We start from the raw sequence: 22,490 nt of genomic DNA on the forward strand, positions 1-22,490 counted from the left end.
CTCCAAGGCAAAGCCACTCTCTTCTTTTAAGGCTCTATCCCCACTTAAAGAAATACAAAGAAAATGAGAATGCCTCTTGGACAGTAGCTTGTAAAACATTTTCTCCAACAGAAAAACTAGTTGGTACAAAATTCAGTTTTCACCTAATTCTGGAAGTGGGTGAAGATTAGAAATAGATCTGTGCTGTCTATACTGGCACACAATGATTTCCTAAATATAATTTGACAGCAGGAACAAACAAATCTCCTGTATTCAGCAAAAAGATACAACTAAGATTAAACATCATCTGTGCCTGGTGGGCTGTGCATGTTTTCACACAAGGTTCCCAAGGCTCCAAAGTTTTATTTCAACATTGATACTGTTTCACTTCTTAAAGCTCTTAGCTTTTAATCTAATCAGCACCTCTCACCCTTATTTATTACTTAGCTATTATTTCCATTTTCTTGAGCTTAGATGGTTGCTGATGAGTCTTAACAGAAAGATTAAAGCATGAAACAGATATTGGTAGATTTTACAGATTACTTGAAAATTAGAAAACCCTTATATTTTAATTGTATTTTAACCTATCATACTTCAGACTCGTTTACAACACCATGAAATCGCTGGGAGGCCGGAAAGGGAGGACATAGAGTGACTTGCTCCTACACAGTATATTTGCCCCAGTTTTCAATTCCTGTATTATTTTTCTGAGAGATGCCTCTGTCACACTTTAATGCTGATATTGTTCCTGCCCTTGAAAATAACACAATGGGAATAACATCTGTAAACCCTAGACCTGAGTAAATATGCTCCCAGAGCCAGTGAGTTTTTCCTTTGTGGGTGGTGAGAGCTCCAAACCGATGCTGGCGCTCAGTTCCTTCTCCTGGCCATACCGAGTCACTCCCCAGCGGCCTACAGGGCACACACAGGAGCCCACCGCGGCCGAATGTCCTGCCGGTGGGGCCCAGGGGCGGGTGAGCTGGCAGGCCCTGCGAGCTGGTGGTTACGAGGTTCTCCCAGGAAAAGCCACCCACCCGCGTAAGCAAGCATGCAATCCATTCGCATGTCCGCCTCCAACCCCCTACCTCACAGGACCTTCTCATCAGAGTCCAGTAGTGACACAGTATCTACAGTTTCAATTCTGTTCACCTTACTACAAGGCATATCAAAAGGCTAAAATACAGATTTACAATGGAAAACTCAAAGGGGCAATGCACAGTAGTTTAAGAATTTGCAAGTGGAAAAAAAAATATCAAGAAGGGCTTGAAAGGCCAGGAGTGACTTCTGCCAGGGAATGACTAGTCAAAATTTGTTCCCTACAAAGAACGAGCATAACTTTGGCTGAAAAAGTCATTGCTGGCTCTCATCTAAGTTACACTCATTACTAACTGACCAAATAAGTGTATTGTGCTTCAGTTTTTAATACTTACTCAAATAAAAATAATACGCTATGTTTTAGTTACACACTCATGTGCCTACAAATACTTTAGGTAGCTTAAACCTCTTCATACCTTTCCTATGTCTGGGTTTACTATACAATCCAAGTTAGCCGAGCTGACTTCGATATTGCCCAAAGTGGTTCCAGTTGAAATTTTGTTTCTGTGCAATGAACCTAAAAGAGAAGAGTATAGTATGAATGTATATGTATTTACAGAGTTTAGGCTTTCGTAGCAACAGCTGCTTCAGAACTTTCTGTCATTAATATCCATGTATACCACTTCAGGAGATATATTGTAAACAGAGTGGAAGAAATATGAAAAATAGTACAGTCTCACAATACACAGTCAGCTACAAAATACAGAAGCAACAAGAGGTGACACATTAGAAAGGTCAATTTGTGGGTAAGGAGCACAGAGGAGTTTTTATTTCTTCCAATAGTGCATTATTTAATCATTCTTGGGAAACTGGCAGTACTGAGTATAACAAGAATAACTAAGACACAATAGCTTCTTTCAATCACAGTTGAAAAAAGTCACCAATAAATGGAAGTTAATCCTGAGAAATTCTTTTTTTAGTTCCAGTAAAAATATGAGTCTGAACATACTGGTGTATATGGACAAGTCAGGAGGAAGAACAGATGACTTTCTGGAAACCAGAAGCGCCGCTCCAAGTTGCTCTCCCATTGTCTTAAAAATTTCAGATTTAACATTATCATCTCTTTTAGTGATTGAATATAATCTCCATACATTTTAAAAAGGGATATAAGAAAGATTATTTTAGTTGAATAAAGTATTTCAGCTATAAAGAAAACAGATAATACATTTCTGAAAACTTACATTTAGCAGCTGACAAAGGTTATAGCTTCTCTTGGACACTGCTAATCTCTAGCAGCAGTAAATCTTTTACAGTTTGGGCTACAACATGTCCAAAAAACAGTGGATTAACTTCAGCTGCCCCTGACAAAAACCTATGCTTGAATTTATTTAAAGTTAACAGAGGTTCTGCTTTAATTGGTTATTAATGTATCATTAATAAAGCTAGAATATGCTTATATTTATTAAAAATGCCTGCACACTTAATTAGCTTGTGATTTTACACTACAGTAGAAACAACAGTTTAAAACTAATTCTGCAAACCGGTAACACACAGATCCAGTCTCACTGCAAAATTAAAACAGAGAAGCATAACAACAGCAAAACAGTTGGTACAACAAAATACCTTTCATCAAACCCATCTTATTTTTTCTGAAATACAGAAACCAATGCATGGTGGCTCTGGAATAGATTGAAGCAATTAGAAATAAAATGTTTACATGGATGAGGCACAGAGATGTATAAAACAGCTATCTACCTGCTCTTATATAACTGTTAAAAGGTGCTAACACAGGGCTACTTATTCCACAGAAGTAAAAGATGTCCATGAAAAAGTTATACCTTGCCTGTTTTTATTTCCAAACCAAATGTATCTACATTTTGCAACAGGTTGCCCAGGAAAGCTGTGGATGCCCCATCATTGGAAGTGTTCAAGGTCAGGTTGGACGGAGCTTTGAGCAATTTGATCTAATGAAAGATGCCCTTGCTCACTGTGGGGGAGGTTGGACTAGGTGATCTTTAAAGGTCCCTTCCAACCCAAACCATTCTGTGATTCTATCATTCTATTTGCTTGCTTCACTAGTAGGAATTCTGCAATAACTTGCAATATACATATATTTGCTTTACTCTTGCAATGTATACATACATTTGCTTTCCCAGTGGTAATTTTGTAGTGACTTATTGTGTGTGTATATATATGTTTTTACTAATAATAGCTTTGTAGTAATTTGTAGTAAAGAAACTCTCAGAATCTCAGACCTCTGTGTGCTTGTTTAGTGTTGAATCCTGAGAAGCCCATGGTCAGGATCTTTTACACACCCGTGGGTCAGGTAGCCCTCATAGGTCATGCCTATGACCACTACACTTCCTTAACTGAACTTAGAGCTCTGTGGCAAGACTACACTGAACTTAGAGCTCTGTGGCAAGACTTGTCACCTTGCTCTGCAGGCTGTCTGTTTTCTGTCAGGGGAAGAGAGGACAACATCTGCTCATCGAGACTCTCCATTTCTTTCCTCATTTGTGCAATAGCAGCCCGAAGGTTGGGCATTCTGCTCCTGCAGCTTTTTTATTTCCAAGGCAGGAATATCTTTGCTCAGAGAACTTTTATCATCATAGTGAAATATCTGTAAAATAAAAGTACAACCTAGTAACAACCCTTCATTAATGAGCAACACATGTTCTCTCCACAACACCACACACAGAGATCCTAATACTTTCAATCCATGAACTAACTTGGGAGAAAAGTACCATAGGAAGAAAAGAGGAGAGATCTGGCTATTCTGGGGATTTGCCAGGGAAAAAAAGTGCTATGATGAGAACCTGAGATGGGGGAGGAGGTACAGATGGGGAGGAGGATGGTCACAGAAGTGGCTCTGTCTTATCACTGTTGTTATTTGAAGGGTGCTATCTCTCTCTACTCCATGCACGGGTAACCCAGCTCCTTGAAGAACTTACTGGCTCAACAGCAGTCCCCTTTCTGACCTGCCAAATTCTTGAAAGCATCATCGGAAATCATTTGTTCACAGGAATGTAAAGAGGCTGGACATCCTTTGCTAAACTGGAAAAGGGGAAGGAGTGTAGGGCTTACATCTATACAACCTGGACAATGGACAACATCTAGAAAACTACGAAGCACTTCAATTCTAAAATAAGTAGCAATGTCTTCCTTTTGCACATTAGTTACAGATAAGCTAACAGTGAACAATGTAAAAGGAACATTTGTCAGATAGTGATTGAAGCTCTGCCTTCACAAAGGCCTTGAAGCCTGACTTCTGGAATTATGCTTGGTGGCAGTATGAATTGATGAGCAAATTTCATTCTTACAGGCTTCCAGAACTGAAGAGGCTGACAAAATCCTGGTTGCCAAAGCTGCTTTAACTACTGTAAAAAACCGAATTTATATTAGTAAAATATGAGCAGCTTGCTTATAGAGTAATATGTCCCAGAATCATTCTATTTCTTAAATTTTTGAAGGGGAATTGCTCAGTGTTTTCTTCATGGGCTGCACACAGCCTTGAAGATTATCTCAGAGATCTAGTTTGGAAAGCTAGGCACAGGAAAACACGGACCTGTTGGAGCAGGTCCAGAGGAGGCCACAAAAATGATCCAAGGGCTGGGGCACCTCTGCGGTGAGGACAGGCTGAGAGAGTTGGCATTGTTCAGCCTGGAGAAGAGGAGTCTGTGGGGAGACCTTATTGTGACCTTTCAGTGTTTAAAGGAGGCCTACAAGAAAGACAGGGTCAAACTTTTTGGCAGGACCTGTTGCGATAGGACAAGGGGTAATGGTTTTAAACTAAAAGAGGCAGATTTAGACTGATATAAGGAAGAAATTTTTTATGATGAGGGTGGTGAAACCCTGGCCCAGGTTTGCCCAGAGAGGTGGTCGATGCCCCATCCCTGGAAACATTCAGGGTCAGGCTGGATGGGGCTCTGAGCGACCTGATCTGGTTGAAGATGTCCCTGCTCATGGCAGGGAGATTGGACTAGAGACCTCTAAAGGTCCCTTCAACCCAAACCATTCTGTGATTCTATGAATGTTTCTAGTCCTGTATGAGTAAAGTGATGGCCTAATCAGGACAAGAATGTGAAATGTTCTAGATGATAAACTTTAAGAACGGCTTTACTCTGTTCCACCAAAGGTTACTAGCTCTAGGATCCAATTTGTGACGATAGTCAGCAACATATGTTTAGTAAAAACACAGCAAAAAGGACAAATATGGAAATGCTTCCTCTCACATGCCTCCTCAATTTCCACATTTGCAACTTTGGGGGAGGGAAGAAAAAGGAAAAACAGATGTGACACAAAAACCCCAAACACACAGACATTGATTGGAAAACACATTTCCTGGTGACTTGAAATTCCAGTACAATCTTCAGGAAAAAATTCTATAGTAGGACCAATGGGATATAATGATCAGGATATTAGGGTCCCGACATTATTTACTTCTGCTGTTTCTTCATTGAACGTGTGACTGCCAATATTTTTAAAGAAGTTACATTAGACTGGTAGTGGTGTATTATAACTGTGGCTTCATCCAACAGAGAAGGCAGAATTTAGATCCTACCCTGTAAATCATCTCTAGCTTCGGATGGAAACATTTGTCATCAGTCATTTAAGAAATGCAGACACTATGTGGTACAGAAGTATTAGAAAGCCCTGCAGTTGTGGAATATACACTCCTACGGCCACTAAATGAATCCTAATTTGCAGACTGTCCAGACCAGATGTTTTTGAAAAGAAAAATGCTGTCTAATGTGTTTGGAATATTTGGATCGAATGCCGCTAATTAATGTTTGTGAGCCCAGAAAATGTTGCTGTGTATTCAACCCTAACCTTATATTGTTGCAAAGCAGCATTTCCACCTCTTGAGAGGGAAAGGCAGTCCATGAGGCTCTGCACGTCGAACATGTGTCAGCAAAATACCTCAATCTCAACATTTATGCCTTGCACAGCCTCAAATACTACACCTTTTCTGTCTTCTCCATCGTTCCCCACTTCCTTCCATCCCCTTATTTCCCCAGTCATAAGTCTGTTCTGTGAGTGTGATCTGAACATGTGATCTGGAATGTTAATGGCCTTCAAATTAAGTTTCCCTGTCGTAAAGGCAACTGCTGTCCTACAGCCTCTTCCTCCTGTGGCTCTTTCTGCCCTAACAGTACAGGGTATGCAGAAAATGAGGATCATCTCTATTGTGTTTGTACAATCTCTCCAAGACTGTTAAGGTTAGGGGAGGGGTAAGGGAGATTGAAAAGGCATACTCTTAACTGCTCACTGTTGAGCACTTGCTGCTGCCCAGTAGGGTGCACTGCAGCACACTCTTTCATTCTTTTACCGACGACGATTTTCTACTCATAATGCACTATCCTCCAGCATCACTTCAAACCAGCATTACGTCTGCAATTTTGAATGGCTTTTTTAATATATGTATTTTAATAAGTAGCAATGAAAGAAAAACTAGTTTGTGATCTCAAAACAAAAGTCATTATCTTAAGCAGCTGGCAAATTAGTATTTTTGAAGCACTGCCTTCAAATTTTAACTTTATAGCTTTAAAATCTACCCTTGATTGCAACTAACACAGAGCCTCAGGAACATTCCAGAAATTAACTCTTCCCATTCTGATGTGCCATGATGGTTCAGCACATGGCCCTGCTTTGGACCAAGTTTCTACACCCAGCTTGCTCCTTTTGTCAGTGAGTTACAGATCAGAGCCATAATGAAGCCTGTGACACCCAATCTATGTGTATTCCAGGCTAGATATGTCTATATTTTGTATTAAACATATGAAACAGATGAACTGCTTACAAGAAGTCCAGTGGAAACAAAACCCATAAAGTTGTCATCTCAGAATTAATTCATCCAAGTCAAGATATCAAGTGTTGTCTAACCTGTTTCTCCCCTTCAGGTAAAATACCCTGATTAAATGATGTTTGTACGACTTGTTGTTCTCTTCCAGCAGTCAAAGCAGAAAGAACAGACTTCACTTCATGCAACCTCTGGTCTGTTTTCTGTAGATCATCTTCAACCTAGGAGGGAGGGGAGGGAGGGAAAGCAAAGGATGTTGGTATCTCAAGGACAAAGGGTGTAAAGATAGAAAAGAAAAGAAAAGAAAAGAAAAGAAAAGAAAAGAAAAGAAAAGAAAAGAAAAGAAAAGAAAAGAAAAGAAAAGAAAAGAAAAGAAAAGAAAAGAAAAGAAAAGAAAAGAAAAGAAAAGAAAAGAAAAGAAAAGAAAAGAAAAGAAAAGAAAAGAAAAGAAAAGAAAAGAAAAGAAAAGAAAAGAAAAGAAAAGAAAAGAAAAGAAAAGAAAAGAAAAGAAAAGAAAAGAAAAGAAAAGAAAAAAGAAGGAAAGAAAAGAAAAAGATATTTTTACATCACAGGACAGGGACTTAAAGCATATCCCTTTGGCTCTGTCAAAAAAACACCTTCACAGAAAAATAATTTGGCTTCATTGTCTCATCTTCTGTATGTGAAATGGACAACGCTGATTCACCTCTCAGATGTGTTCCTGTGCTACACCTATTGATGTCTATGAATCATTTTGGGAAGACAATGGTAAAATAAAACACCAGAATAAATCCTGCATTCTAAACTTCATAAAAAAGTGTCTCCTCTGTACCCATGAGTTTACTAGGCAACTGGTCATTGAGAATTATTGCTAGCCCATCGTGTAATAGTCCCTAAACAATAAATTTGTATTTATTTTTTCAGAAACAGAAGCTTGTACACTTCACAAAATAGGATTTTTCTTTCCATACAAAAATACTCTGAGTTTTCCAGGACTAATATTGTTCCCTTGATAAAATTCAAGCTGTATTGTGATCTGAAACTCTTTTTGGTCCGGGGCTGCTGTAACTAAGCAGGATCTTTCTTCTTCTGCTACGATGCCAAGAGAAAAGCAGTGGCATCTCTCAAGCTGACTTGACTTCATTACAAGGGAGAAAAGGCCGCTATTAGAGATTGCCCATGAAAATGAATCTGGTCTCTGATCAAATATATTTGATGAACTGCTGTGCACAGTACAGAATTACTGTTTTACAGATTTCTGAAAGAACACTGAAGTCATGCCTCCCCCAAGAAACACCATGATGGAAAAATTCTATAGCTCTCTATGCAACAGATGGTTCCTGAACGTTAATTTGAAATTCTCACCTGCTCTCTTGCTGAAGACCGGCTTTGTGTTAGATTTTCTGATTTCTGATACTGATTGCTTTCAGCATTCTCACAGAGCTGCTGCCAGTTCAGTTCCGACTGCATTTTACTCTGTTCCAGAATCCATTCTCGCTCAGCTGCTAGAGACAGTTGTTGTTTATACCTACGATACACGGAGTAAAGCTGTTGATTTCAGCAGGATAAATACAGAGGATATTTTGTTTTGGTTTGATTTGTTTTTTTAAATGTCAGTCTTGCTTGCTGTCCTCATCTTTTTTCTTATTTTATTTTCCAAATTATGTATTTCATTCCATTCCACTCTAAGTATCTTCCTGGACAGAGTCATTTTAATTGCTTGGAGCTCAGCAGTCTCCTAGGATCCATCTGTATGGGTATTTAGAATCAGCTTTGGAGGTCACCTCAGCTCAAGCGGCATAAACTGCCCTTCAGCACCAATACTGCTCTCAGCAATACCATCCACAGCGTGTTTCCCATTTGCTAATAACAGAAATGAGATTAAAAAGTGCTAGAAATTAAAGTTGTTGGATTGTCATGGTAAAATTCCTAAGCTCAAAGGCTGCTGCATATACATACATTGAAAACATACTATGGAAAGAGAAGAGATAGGGGGTGCACAAAATGAGGCAAACCTCCTATTGAGAATTTAAGGGCTTTCAAGACAGGTTCAGTTGTTATATGGCTGAGCTTTTAAAACACAAAGCTGTCAAGACTTCAGGGCACTCTTAAGACTGATTGTAAATGTCACCTCAGACAAAGTCTTAGTCTTCTCTATCATTCTGCATCTTTCTGGGATTTGGCCACCTGTGCCCCTGACTTATCTTCCTGTCTATGCATTGACTGAATTTGGAATTCTTTAGAGGCAGACTCCTTAGAAATCTCAGTCAGATGAGAATCTTGGCCTCTTTTTAGTGCTACAATTTCTTCTTTAAGTCTACATACAAGAACAACCCCCCCTCTCATGTTAATATATACTTGCTTAAGACAATAAAACATGTGATGCAATCTTTGATTTAAAACTGTTCAAGGACTTGTTTTTCTTTAGTCAGAACCTCAGAGGGCTTTCATGAGCCAAATGCGTACTGTAAGCCATGCATTTCCAGACACACAAACCGCAGGCCACCTAAGCAATTCTATAGTTGTCCAATTATGTCTTGAAAACCTCTAGTGATGGGGACTCTACCATGTCCCTGAGGCAGTTGTTCCAGCGATTGATTTTTCTCACTGTAAAAAAAAAATAATCTTTTTTACATTGAGATGAAACCTTTCCCAGTGCACCTTGTACCCATGGCCCCTTGTCTTCTCCACATGGCTCCTTGTGAAGAGAGTGTCTCCATCCTCTCTGTAGCTGCCCTCTAGGTACTAGAAAACCATAATGAGGTCCACCTGAGCTTTCTCCAGGGAGAAAAGACCCAACTCCTTTAGTCTTTCTTCACAGGGTAGGATCTCCAGCCCTTTGATCATCTTTGTGGCCCTCTCCAGTCTGTCTGTGTCTTTTTTCAATTATGGGGACCAGAACTGGACACAATACTCCAGGTGTTTAGCCATGAATTACTGTGAGATTTTCACATAAATATGTTGGGCACAAAACTGATAAGTATGATGTTCTGAATTTCTTTCACCACAGCTTACGAAAAGATAAATCAAGTCACTCACGTTTTAATAAGAGCATCTTTTTCTCTTAAACAAGCACTGTGACTCCATTCTCTTCTGCATAGCTCAATTTCCAGACTTTTATGCCTCGTCTGCAGTTCTCTAATCTGCTGCTTCAACTTTTTAAATTGTTTGACTTGGGCCTCTTTCGCTGAAGCTGGCATTCCATCCTCTTCCTTGGCAGCATGAGCTAGTTCTTCATGCCTAGAAGATGCGGAGAGAAAAAAGTAAGGTTTCAAGCAATGCAAGCACATTATTTTTCAGTACTGTTGATTTACTTTCTTAAGAATTTGGTTTGATCAAATTCAAAGAATCATTGTCAGAAGCAGTGGAAACAGAAATCAATATCTGCTTGTCAGCGGAACAGGTTGCAGGGAGGTCTTTTGCAGTTGTTTTTCCAAACTAAGAATGCCTGTTTAGTTGGGACTGAGGACCAGTGCTGAATCATTCTTATACCACTACAGAGAGTTTAACTCCAATTTATCACAGAACTATAAGTTTGTGATTAGCACAAAGAACAACAGTATTTCACCTAATTATGGGATAAGGATGATCCTAAAAATTGTGGGTTTTTTTTTTAAGACGACTCAAAGAGAAGCTATTTTAACAGGTGAACTACTCCATTCAACATACTCTTTTATCGTACTGAAAATATTCTTCACAGTAATTGAACAACTGAAAGACAGCTATGATCAGGTGGCCCAAATAAGAGACTGTAGGAATCCACGGAGCGAAAATGCTTCCTTGAATATTCAGTTTTCATTCACAGATTAATTTCCTGACCATGCACTCACACAAAAATAGACACCAGGTTTAAAATAAGACAGAAGTGAGTTATTAGGAGAAAAGACCACCAAATAGCAGCTATAGAAAACTCAGATCTAACAGTAAATAAAAAAGGAGACATGCAAATAATTGCTGTATAATGTCCTTACCCTCTGAAAGTGACCTGCATATAAATTTTCAAAATATATCAAAAATTTTGGATATAAAGGATTAAAGCAAGACAGGAGAACTGAAATTGAACTATGAGTAAGTCTTATTTCTTAAGTTTGAACTAGTGATGAGTAAAACATAAAAGACAAAACCCCCAGTAATACTCTGGTTTGCACGAGGTAACTTCTGTCACTATATACACAATCTCTCTGTGGCTGCTTGAGAAAGTATAAAGTTGTGACTGGACCCAACTGGACTTATTGGATTCAAATCAAGCATGTGAAATATGAGACACCAAGACTAGCTGCACACACTAGAAGTAGGATGAACTAAGTTTTTTCATTATATTTACTGCTTGGAAGAGGTACTCCTTTTTGCAGTAGAAGTAGAAGGTACCATTGAACCACTAAAACTTCTACGATAAAATTTTATTTTTAAAGTGAGACAGATTACATCCAGAAATAATGTAGCAGAATCAACTAGAATCCATGCAACTTAGCAAATATTTCATACAAAGGGTTACCCCTTTCTGTTGTAATATGTATTACTAGATCAATTAATTCATGTACACCATTCTAAGCTATTGGTAAAATAAGAGTATGTGAAGAAGAGTAAGTTGAAAGTGTTGTGGAGTTGCAGAGTCTGTGAAAAGCAGTTTATTTTGATCATAATCAAAATTGTACAATACCAAGCATCTTACATAGCAACAAAATTGCTGAACTGCTTTTCTTCCTCCAGTCTCAAATCAAACACTTCCGTTGTTTGCAGTGATTCTGGTGTTTGCATTCCAGTCTCTCTGAGGGCCTCCAGTTCTCTCGTCTGCAGCTTCACCTTACAAAGGAGGAGAATAAGACTTAAGAATTCCAATGAGAGCCTGATATAACCTAATTTTTAAGAGGTCCAGAGCTGTTGTACAGTTGAAGTATTAGCATCATGTCCAGAAACAAAACAGTACAGAAAGTTGTGGCATGGGTTTTTTTTTGGGTTGGTTCTTTTGTTTGTTTGGTTTTTTAATTTGTAAGCAATATTTTGCATGGTGTAAGCATCAGATCAACAAAGCACTTTCAAACCCCTTCCCTATAAGCTACAACCTCTGCTGTTATTTAGATTTCTACTCCTGTATTACTGCTAAATATCCATTTTGTATCCTCTTCCTACACCTATTACCTACATTAGCATTAATCCTCCATACTACCCCTTCCTACCTCTGCCTAAAGTTCCTTTTACACAGTTTTTTATTCAGTGGCTTCTTGGCTTCCCCTGCAGCTGGCCTCACATGGGAGAAATGACTGCAGATGAACTCTCCTTCCCTTGCTTAACACTTCCACCACCAATTCAGGTGTAAATAATATATATACATATATAAGTATATATACATATAAAAATACATAACTCAATATAGACAATCCATTTTGTAAAGAAGAAAAACATATAATAGCATCTAGCACAAGAGACTCAGAGAGGTATAACATGCAGATGCAGATGCAAGCTGAAACAGTATTAGAGCTATCTAATCAAGCACTCAAGTCTGAAAATTACAAATATTAAATGTTTATTCTGAAGTACTATCAGAGTTATATTGCATATCACAGAGTAAGCAATGTGTGCAAATTTACATGTAATAAGTACACATGCAGTTGCAGTTCCTTTGCTCATACTGAGTCAGTAGCACTTAGTAATGCAATCTTTATAGTCAAGACTGCAATAAGACAAAGTGGTTTTAGGTCCATTACTATAGCACTGTCCTTTGAAGAAGGCTCAAGACAAGTCAAGAAAACAAAACCAGAAACTAAACTCCAGCTGTGTCAACATTCGAGATGCAGGAATCCCTTGATACCTCTAATAGCCAGGCAACATTTTGCTACCCTCATGAGCTTTTGGCAAGGTAAGGTTTGTAGGCAGAAGTAATTAATTTTATTAGACAGAAATCAACACAGCTGGAAAAAGCTGGCAATCTTTTAAGCGTACAAGCCCTCTTTCTGAAAGCTTGTCTGCTTTTCCCAATGCTATCAATTGGTGTAATATGAGGGTTTTTTCCCCCTCTACCTATACAGCTTGGTTTGTTGAGTTATTAAGCTATCAATTAAATCACCAGTGAAGCAAGTGAACACAGGCACCAGAGAACCATCCAAGTAAAGTTGGATGACGATTAGCGAAGACTACACATACAGAGAATACAGATTTTGGAAGAGTAAATTCCTCACCACTAGCCTTAGAAGGATGAGACAGGCCTTTCAAAGGCCTATATATAGGTTTTGGTTGTGTAGGAAAAAACCAGTCACTTTGACTGAAATTAAGATGCATACCACAAATACCTTTGCTTCTTGCTATCCTGGAAACAATTAGTTCAATACATAGGTGGAGGAAACAGAGTCATCTTTTTATGCGTTTCACACAGGAATGACCTGAGATTGTAATAAATGCATTCATTCTGTGAGTAAAGGGTAACGGCTTAAAAATAAGTTACCTTAACTTTGTGGGACAGAACTAAGTTACCCATTTCAATTGTCTGCTTTTGAAACTCACAATCTCTCTTTTTCATTTCTGCATCAAATTTGGCTAGCAGCTCCTACAAGGGGAGCAACAGATAGGTAACACCAGTACAATGGTACTGATGGGAACACTGTACTGTCACAGGCTTTTTTAGACACTGTCCAAGGAGTTTAATCATTGCATAATCTTTCTCTGCTCTAATGAGAATCAGAATGTGCTGAATGAAACCAGGTGACAATAGGGTTGAGTGCTTATGGGTAAGAATCAGGGGGAAGACCAGCAAGGCACATATCATGGTGGGATTCTGTTGTTGACTACCCAGGCAGGATGAAGAGACAGACAAAATATTCTACAAGCAGCTGGAATAAGTCTCACAATTGCTAGCTCTTGTTCTTGTGGGGACTTCAACTTACCAGGTTTCTGCTGGAAACACAATGCAGCAGAGAGGAAATAGTCTAGGAGGTTCCTGGAGTGTGTGGAAGAGACCTTCCTGATGCAGCTGGTGAATGAGCCAGCTCAGGAAGGCACCCTGCTGGACATGTTGCTTGCGAACAGAGAAGGGCCGTGGTGATGTGGTGGCTGGAGTCTGTCTTGGGCACAGCAACCCCAAAATGATAATTTTTGATTCTTGGAGAAGTAAGGATGGGGCTCAGCAGAACAGCTACTTTGGACTTCCAGAGGGCAGATTTTGGCCTGTTTAGGAGCCTGGTTGACAGAGTCCCTTGGGAAGCCATCCTGAGGGCAATGGAGTCCAGGAAGGCTGGACGTTCTTCAAGAAGGAAAACTTCAAGGTGCAGGAGCAGGCCATCCCCATGAGCTGAAAGATAAGCTGGCACGGAAGAAGCCGAGGCTGGCTTAGCAGAGCTTTGGCTGGATATCAGGAAAAAAAGGAGAGTTTATGACTTTTGGAAGAAGGGGGAGGCAACTCAGAAGAACTACAACAATGTCATGAGGTTATGCAGGGAGAAAATTGGAAGGGCCAAAGCCCAATTAGAACTTAATCTGGCTACTGTGGTAGATTACAATAAAAATATTTCTACAAATACATTAGCAACAAAAGGAGGGCTAAGGAGAATCTCCATCCTTTATTGGATGTGGGGAGAAACATAGTGACAAAGGATGAGGAAAAGGCTGAGGTACTTAATGCCTTCTTTGCCTCAGTCTTTAATTTTAAAACCAGTTGTTCTCTAGGTACCCAGTCCCCTGTGCTGGAAGACAGGGATGGGGAACAGAACAAAGCCCCCATAATTCAAGAGAAAATGGCTAGTGACACCCTATACCACTTAGACACTCACAAGTCTATGAGGCTGGATGGGATCCACCCAAACGTACTGAGGGAGCTGACGGAGGAGCTGGCCAAGCCACTCTCCATCATTTATCAGCAGTCCTAGTGAACAGGGGAGGTCCCAGATGACTGGAGGTTAACAAATGTGACACCCATCTCCAAGAAGGGCCAGAAGGAGAATCCGGGGACCTACAAGCCTGTCAGCCTAACCTCAGTGTTGGGGAAGGTTATGGAGCGATACATCTTGAGTGAGCTCACCAGGCAAGTGCAGGACAACCAGGGGATCAGGCCCAGCCAGCATGGGTTCATGAAAGGCAGGTCCTGCCTGAACAACCTGATCTCCTCCTATGACAAGTTGACCTGCCTGGTGGATGAGCGAAAGGCTGTGGATGTTGTCTGCCTGGACTTCAGCAAAGCCTTTGACACTGTCTCCCACAGCATCCTCCTAGAGAAGCTGGCGGCTCATGGCTTGGACAGGTGTACCCTTTGCAGGGTTAAAAACTGGCTGGCTGGCCGAGCCCAGAGAGCTGTGGTGAACAGAGCTAAATCCAGCTGGCGGCTGGTCACGAGCGGGGTTCCCCAGGGCTCAGTGTTGGGGCCAGTCTTGTTCAATATCTTTATTAATGCTCTGGATGAGGGGATCGAGTGCAGCCTCAGTAAGTTTGCAGATGACACCAAGTTGGGCAGGAGTGTCGATCTGCTTGAGGGTAGGAGGGCTCTGCAGAGGGACCTGGACAGGCTGGATCGATGGGTCAAGGCCAATTGTATGAGGTTCAACAAGGCCAAGGGCCAGGTCCTGCCCTTGGGTCACACCAACCCCAGGCAACGCTGCAGGCCTGGGGCAGAGGGGCTGGAAAGTGCCCGGGGGAGAAGGCCCTGGGGGTGCTGGCTGACAGCCGGCTGGGCATGAGCCAGCAGTGCCCAGGTGGCCAAGGAGGCCACCAGCCCCCGGGCTTGTGTCAGCACTGCTGTGGCCAGCAGGAGCCGGGCAGGGATGGGGCCCCTGTGCTCGGCCCTGGGGAGGCCCCACCTCGAATGCTGGGCTCAGGTTTGGGCCCTTCAGGACAAGAAGGCCCTTGAGGGGCTGGAGCGTGTCCAGAGAAGGGCAGCGGGGCTGGGGCAGGGTCTGGAGCACAAGTGTGCTGGGGGGAGGCTGAGGGAGCTGGGGGGTGTTTAGTCTGGAGAAGAGGAGGTGAGAAGTCACCATCCCTGGATGTAATTAAAAGATGTGCAGACGTGGTGCTTGAAGACATGGTTTACTAGTAGACTTGGCAGTGCTGGATTAACGGTTGAACTTGATGGTCTTTTCCAACCTAAATCATTTTATAATTCTATGACTCTATCATCTGGCCTAGGGTAGGTCCCTTAACAGGACTTGTAAAGCAAACGGCAATTTAAAGAAACACATCAGCCAAACAGCATCCTTTGCAAAATAAGATCAGATTCCATAACCATAGGGGGGGAAAACCAAAAGCTTATTTAAAAAAAACCCAAAACCAAAACAAAACAAAAAAAACACCTTACAGACATTAAAGTTCAATTCCTTTACAGACATTTAAGCGTTTGTAATACTTCAACCACTATCCATTATGGAAACATCTGAACTTTCTTTTAACTTTTAGAGGAACAGAAAAGTGCTATACCTCCCCAGTGGTAAAAGTTGTGGGGTTTTTTTGTTTCAGGTGTTGTGAGGTGGTTTTTTGTTTGTTTGTTTTTTTAAACTGGACACTTTACTTAGCAAATGGGACCGAACAGTCTTGAGCTGTACGAAAAGAAACCAAATTAATTTATTTCAGCCTTTTTTGCCAAAATTTGAGGTAAAATTTTAAATATAAAGTAACAAATATTAACAGAAGTTCAACTTGTATTATAAGCACATGAATAAAGGGATATAATTATGTACAATCTCCTACAAGCAGTTCAGACATCCACCTTCTTATAGACACACATACACACAAACACATATATATGGAAGTAATGGTGATAAACATTTAACTGTTTCCCTGTTTTTGCAGAACGATGACAGAGTATGAAAGCACAAAAGTGGTCGCTAACAAACCAGATGAAAAAAGATTTTAAAGGTACATCACAGAGACTTATAATCACTAGTCTAAGCTTTTTAAGTTAAGCAAAACTATTCACTGCTATTACAAGGGAAAGCATTGGCTGCAGTCAAGAGGCTTTTAAAGTGAACACTTGCAGAACTACTAAAAAGCTAAGAAAATATAGCTTTCACAGAATCACAGAAAAACACAGGATCACAGAGTGGTGGGGGTTGGAAGGGCCCTCTGGAGCTCACCCCATCCCACCCCCTGCTTGAGCAGGCACACCTAGAGCCGGGGGCACAGGGCCGCGTCCAGGCGGGGGGTGAATGTCCCCAGGGAAGGGACCCCACAGCCTCTCTGGGCAGCCTGTGCCCCTGCTCTGGCACCTGCACAGGGAAGGGGTTATTTCTCATATTTCAGTGAAAATTCCTGTGTTCCAATTTGTGCCCATTGTCCCTTGGCCTGGCGTTGGGCACTATTGAGAAGAGCCTAGTCCCTGATGGGCTGACACCCACCCTTTAGATATTTATAAGCATTGATGAGATCCCCCCTCAGCCTTCTCTTCTCCAGGCTGAATAGACCCAGGTCTCTCAGCCTTTCCTCATCAGGGAGATGCTCCAGTCCCCTCATCACCTTCATAGCTCTCCACTGGACTCTCTCCAGCAGTTCCCTCTCCTTCTTGAAGTGGGGGGCCCAAAATTGGACACAGCACCCCAGATGTGGCCTCACTGGGGCAGAGCAGAGGGGGAGGAGAACCTCCCTCGCCCTGCTGCCCACACGCCTTTCCATGTACCCCAGGGCACCGCTGGCCCCCTTGGCCCCAAGGGCCCGGTGCTGGCTCAGGGTCACCTCGCTGCCCCCCAGCACCCCCAGGGCCTCTCAGCAGAGCCGCTCTCCAGCAGGGCCCCCCCAGCCTGTGCTGGTGCGGGGGGTTGGTTGTTCCTCCCCAGGGGCAGGGCCTGGCACTGGCTCCTGCTGAATTCCCCGAGGCTCCCCCGGGCCCAGCTCTCCAGCCTGCCCAGCCCTCGCTGGGTGCCAGCACAGCCCCTGCTGTGTCAGCCACCCCTCCCAGCTTGGTGCCGTCAGCGAACTCGCTGAGGGGACGCTCTGTCCCTTCGCCCAGGCTGCTGATGGATGCGTTGAGCAGGACTGGCACCAGCACAGCCCCCTGGGGAGCACCGCTAGGCACAGGCCTCCAGCCGGACTCTGCCCCATTGATCATGACCCTAAAAGTGCCTTACTAAAAAGTTATATGAAAAACACTACCATGTTTTCCACTCTGGAGATAAAGTGACAAGAGGGCTGCTGCCAGATAGGAAACTTCGAGAAAGACCTCTTCCCCACCACCTTCCCCCCCCCCCCCCCCCCATGTATAGTTGTTGCTTTTTAATTTAAAGGAAAATAATCAAAACAGTAATAGTGTTTGTTATACTTGGGATAACAAAAATCTGTTGTTAGAGGACTTTAAATTTCAATCCCAAGTAAGAATAGAACTACAGAATAGTCATCCTGGTGTGAAATTCCTCCAAAGTAACACTGCAACTTATTCAGAGCATGGAAATTAAAGATACCAGTGAAGACACCAATGAAAAAGTGTCAAACTCGTTCTTCACAACAGCTCATAAGAGTATGAAAAACTGTTCTTAAGGAAACCATGGATTTTCCAGAAATTAAACTGTTGCAGTGAGCAGCCATTCAGGCACCTAGACTGATAAAGTATTTTAAAAAGTGTTTATGAGATACTACTTCCAGGAGTTCAATTGATAAATAGCGATTGAAACTTGAAAACAAGAAGATGAGGTAGGTCACAAGGGATTTTGGCTAACTGATGCAATATCATGTGTTAGGTTAAGGGGGGCAACTGCAAAGAGACCCAGTGGCAAGCATGCAAGACATGAACAATGGAGATACCGCACTGGGGGAGAAAAAAAAAAGTTAAGAGAAATAGCGTGTATTAGATGATGTGCCTTTACGCTTGTGGAACAGCAGTTAATCAGCTTTATCATTAGAGTTTAACCACATAACACACAAGGATAACTTCTAAATCAAGCCAGTTATCAAGTAATGTTCAAGTGAGAAGCACTCATACTCCTCTGGGTAGGTTCATAAACTGTCTTTGGGAAGCCCGTAGATGAAAGCCTCCTGGATGAAGGTGGGATATTTTAGCAAGACTACTGTATGGAGTGCAGCGAGATGTGGATTGGAGGGTGTTGGGTGCAGGGTGTAATTGCCGAATGATGTCTTTTACCACCTCCAGTTATATTATATATTGGTTTGGTTGACAGGCCAAAAATTAACCATTCCAGTTCCAATTATTAAACATATTTATATGTAAATAATTAAAAGTCATTTTAATATCAAAGCATTTTTATACAAAAACAAAGAAGGAAGGTTTTGTTGTTCTTTAAAGTTTGTAATATATAGAGAGGTGGTATAATGCTCCCCTCAGGTATCACAGTTGAAGGTCAAATTTCACTATTAGCAAGATCATCCTTTTATGATGAAATGATAGCAATATAAGAGGCAGAAAGTGGAAGAAGAGGCCTTGTAATTAGGACTATGATAAACAACATACATTTACCCTCCTTGCCTAAGCTGCTTCTGCTTTCTAGATGCTGACCTCTCCTACAGTTTCAAGGTTAACAAATTTAGCAGTGTGCTGTCTACATAAAGTAATCTTACACAATCTCAGATTACTAAACACACTCTTAGCAGTTCCTTACAAGGGGCAGCTGCCAGACAAGCAAAACAACAGCTACTACACAAGTAGTGCACAATTTTCTAAACTGTCATTACAAATCTCGTCAATTTAAGCAAAAAAAGGCAAAAAATAAAGGCTTATACAACTACAGCAATGTTAAACCAGAACATTCTAATATGAAAAACTAAGCAAACAAACTTGAAAAAATGATTGCTAGATGGCACCGCAGCAACACAACACTGTTTCTCCATATTCTTATACCTGTTTCTGACAAGCAAGCTCTCCTTCCAGTTCCTGGATTTTTCTCTCTATGTGATATTCCAGGTTCACATACTCCTCATGCTGATGATCTGTGTGACTGTTCCTAGAGCTATAAACAAAAATAAAACAAATTTGCATTAAAAAGCGTCTCTGGTGACCTAATGAGGCATACATATGTAAAATTTGTTGACACCTAGCTATAAATACAAGATGCTATATTTTCCTAAAGAAAGTCAACATAAAATTTTTTAATTTGAAACCAGTTGAAACCAGTATATGCCACTTCTCAAAACTATACTTCAAAAGTTAGTTGGATTTGGAGTATCGAGGGTCTGCTGAAAACTAGTGCAAGACTTCCGCTTAAGTATAACATTTACTCCTCCACCCAAAAAATTGATACGTGAGAAGACATTGCAAAACAAGGGTTACCCAGCAGAAATCTGAGCTGTTGGATTCATTTAAAAATAGAAGCGGCTCCATATCTTTTCCTCTCCTCCCCCAGTATTTTTATTTGCTATCAACAAAAAAAAAGTTTATCTGAGATACTGTGGAAGAATACCAGTAAGGCCAGCATTTCAAACAAATTCAAAGAGCTCGTATTGCTACCATGACCACTTGGTTCTCTAATGATACACAAAACCTTTTCAAGCTTTGGATTCATCCCTGCAAGACTCAACAGGCTTGGTGCAGCCTGTTACACAGCCAAACAGACCTGGCTTGACATGCAGTTCTGCAACCTCCTGATTACTTTCAGTTCTATATTAGTTATTTTATGTAGCTGAATGACCACTGCATTTGGTTAGATAAGGTTGATTATATAATAACCACACAGACAGAACTGCAAACTAGAACTGGATAGTCACAAACAGCTAAATGCATATTCACTTTCACAGCCTGCTAGATTTTGCTTTTAAATTAACACTTCACCTGAATTAATCTGAATCTTGTAGCCAACACTCACGCAAATAAATAAAGTCTAACAGAAGTGTCATCAGAGTGTAGTCTAGACAGGCACTTTTATACCTCCCTTGTTCATCCCACAACTCTCCAGGGCAAGGCAGATCAGAAGAGTAATTGCCGTACTGCTCAGTGATCAGCATCCAGCTCAGCCTGGCAAAGAGGCAATGATGGGCGTAAGAGACTCAAACTCCTCCTTCCATTCCCAAAGCATATGCTCCATATAAATTTCCTGAACTGGCTTTAAATGAATTTGCATACGCTCCAGAATCACAGTAGCATCAATCAATTAGTGACCTTTGAGGAATTCCAGATCCATGTCCAGGTCACTTCTAACAACTCAAAAAAGTTACTTAAAATTTACCCAGCCATCTCTACATTATAAATGCAGTTTGACCCAGAACACTTTATAGCTGTTACCATTTTAAACAGAGAATAATCCCAAATATACCATTACATCTGAAGACAGTAGTTACATTGAACAAGAACAATGTGCAGACAGATCTCAGGACATATAAGCATTTATTCTCCCACTCCTGCAAGGTTTAGAAGTTTATACAGAATAATAAAAATTAATGAGAATGGCCAAACTAAACTAGTGCATTGCTTTAGCTATCTTCACCTTTTAATTGGTTGTATTAGTCATAAATCTTGGTCCTGTGACTGGATATACCCCAACAGACTTCTTTCCTTCACAGAGACCTATCAGAAGGTGGGACAAAATGTGTTTAAGGGTGCACAAACCCGACGCCTATCATAAGATTAGCTTGCAATGGCTTAAAATAGTTGAAAGGCTGAACCATTTGTGTTGAATCTACAGCACAATATAGCAATTGACGTCTAGTAACCTGAAGTAATATTACTGACAATGGTTGATAACATTACCATTTGTCTCCTCACGTACACAGAAGACAAGTGTGTCTTGATATAATACACAGGAGACACATCAATACTTCCAGATTAATCTCATTTCCCAGAAATGTTTCAGCACCCAAAGAAAAAGCATTTCCTTCCAACAAATCCTTTTCTGCTCCCCACACTATGTTTCCCTCATAATCATACCATCTCCACCCAGCAATATCACCTCCATGACATACACCCTTGTAAATTGTGTAGGGACACACTGTATGTTTAAGAGCATCCTCACTTTCACTTAATGCTATCCTTTCTCTAACAAGTTGCCAGAAATCAGACAAGTCACTGTGGAAACCAAGATATAGGAGGTTTAAAGATAGCCCAAGTCACTTCTGTTAGTCCTCACTCTGTCCATGTTCTAGGTGTTCCTCTGTCAGAATAGATAATAGTATCTCCATGCTCAAAGTGCTCTCTACTGTAGGAATGATGTTACTGCTTTCTTCCAATCCTAATATGCCTTAGAGAAGCTAAATTTCTCTTTTCCTGCATACTATTCTAAGGAAGTCATATGTTACCTGCAGAACCATTCCAGCCCTAATTTATGTTCTTTGGTGTGTTGTCGATAGTGATAATGAAGTTTGCACCTACTTCTTCTTTCCTTGACAAGCATTTGCGCCACTTTACCCAATTGTACTCTAAGACCATGAATCTCTGCCTGTTCAGCATTTTCAGATCTTTTCTGATAAGTGACCGTGACATCATGGTGTTCTCTTTCTCTCACTTCTAAAATTCTTAAGTTGTAAAAAAAATCTTCTTTCAATTTTCTAAGTTTTTCATGCATGTCTTGGGAGTTGCTTTTTGACATCTTGCATTCTTTCAACATGGGAACTAGCAAGATTGTAGCTCCTTCCCTCCTTTTTCTTTCCACTGAAGGAGATTCAGTTCTTTTTCCCTCTGTAACACTACTATAAATCTGAAACAGGAGCTAATGTAAGACAGTTCTAGAAGCATAGAATCATTATAGGTTGGAAAAGACCTTTAAGATAATCAAGTCCAACCATCAGTCCAACACCCCCAGGCCTCCTAAACCATGTCCCAAAATGCCACGTCTACATGTTTTTTGAACAC

At 41.0% G+C, this 22,490-nt stretch overlaps 1 protein-coding gene across 1 annotated transcript in view; it reads right to left on the reverse strand.

Moving 5' to 3' along the window:
* The window catches only part of CCDC57 (coiled-coil domain containing 57), a 47,894-nt gene that overhangs the window by 19,726 nt on the left and 5,678 nt on the right, over positions 1-22,490 (reverse strand). The window contains 8 exon segments of the mRNA XM_064467429.1: positions 1,491-1,591; positions 3,447-3,552; positions 3,554-3,634; positions 6,898-7,035; positions 8,159-8,321; positions 9,833-10,033; positions 11,466-11,596; positions 19,551-19,659. Coding sequence (XP_064323499.1) covers positions 1,491-1,591; positions 3,447-3,552; positions 3,554-3,634; positions 6,898-7,035; positions 8,159-8,321; positions 9,833-10,033; positions 11,466-11,596; positions 19,551-19,659 — 1,030 coding nt within the window.

Source organism: Phalacrocorax carbo, chromosome 16, assembly GCF_963921805.1.
Source record: "Phalacrocorax carbo chromosome 16, bPhaCar2.1, whole genome shotgun sequence".
Lineage (NCBI taxonomy): Eukaryota > Metazoa > Chordata > Aves > Suliformes > Phalacrocoracidae > Phalacrocorax > Phalacrocorax carbo.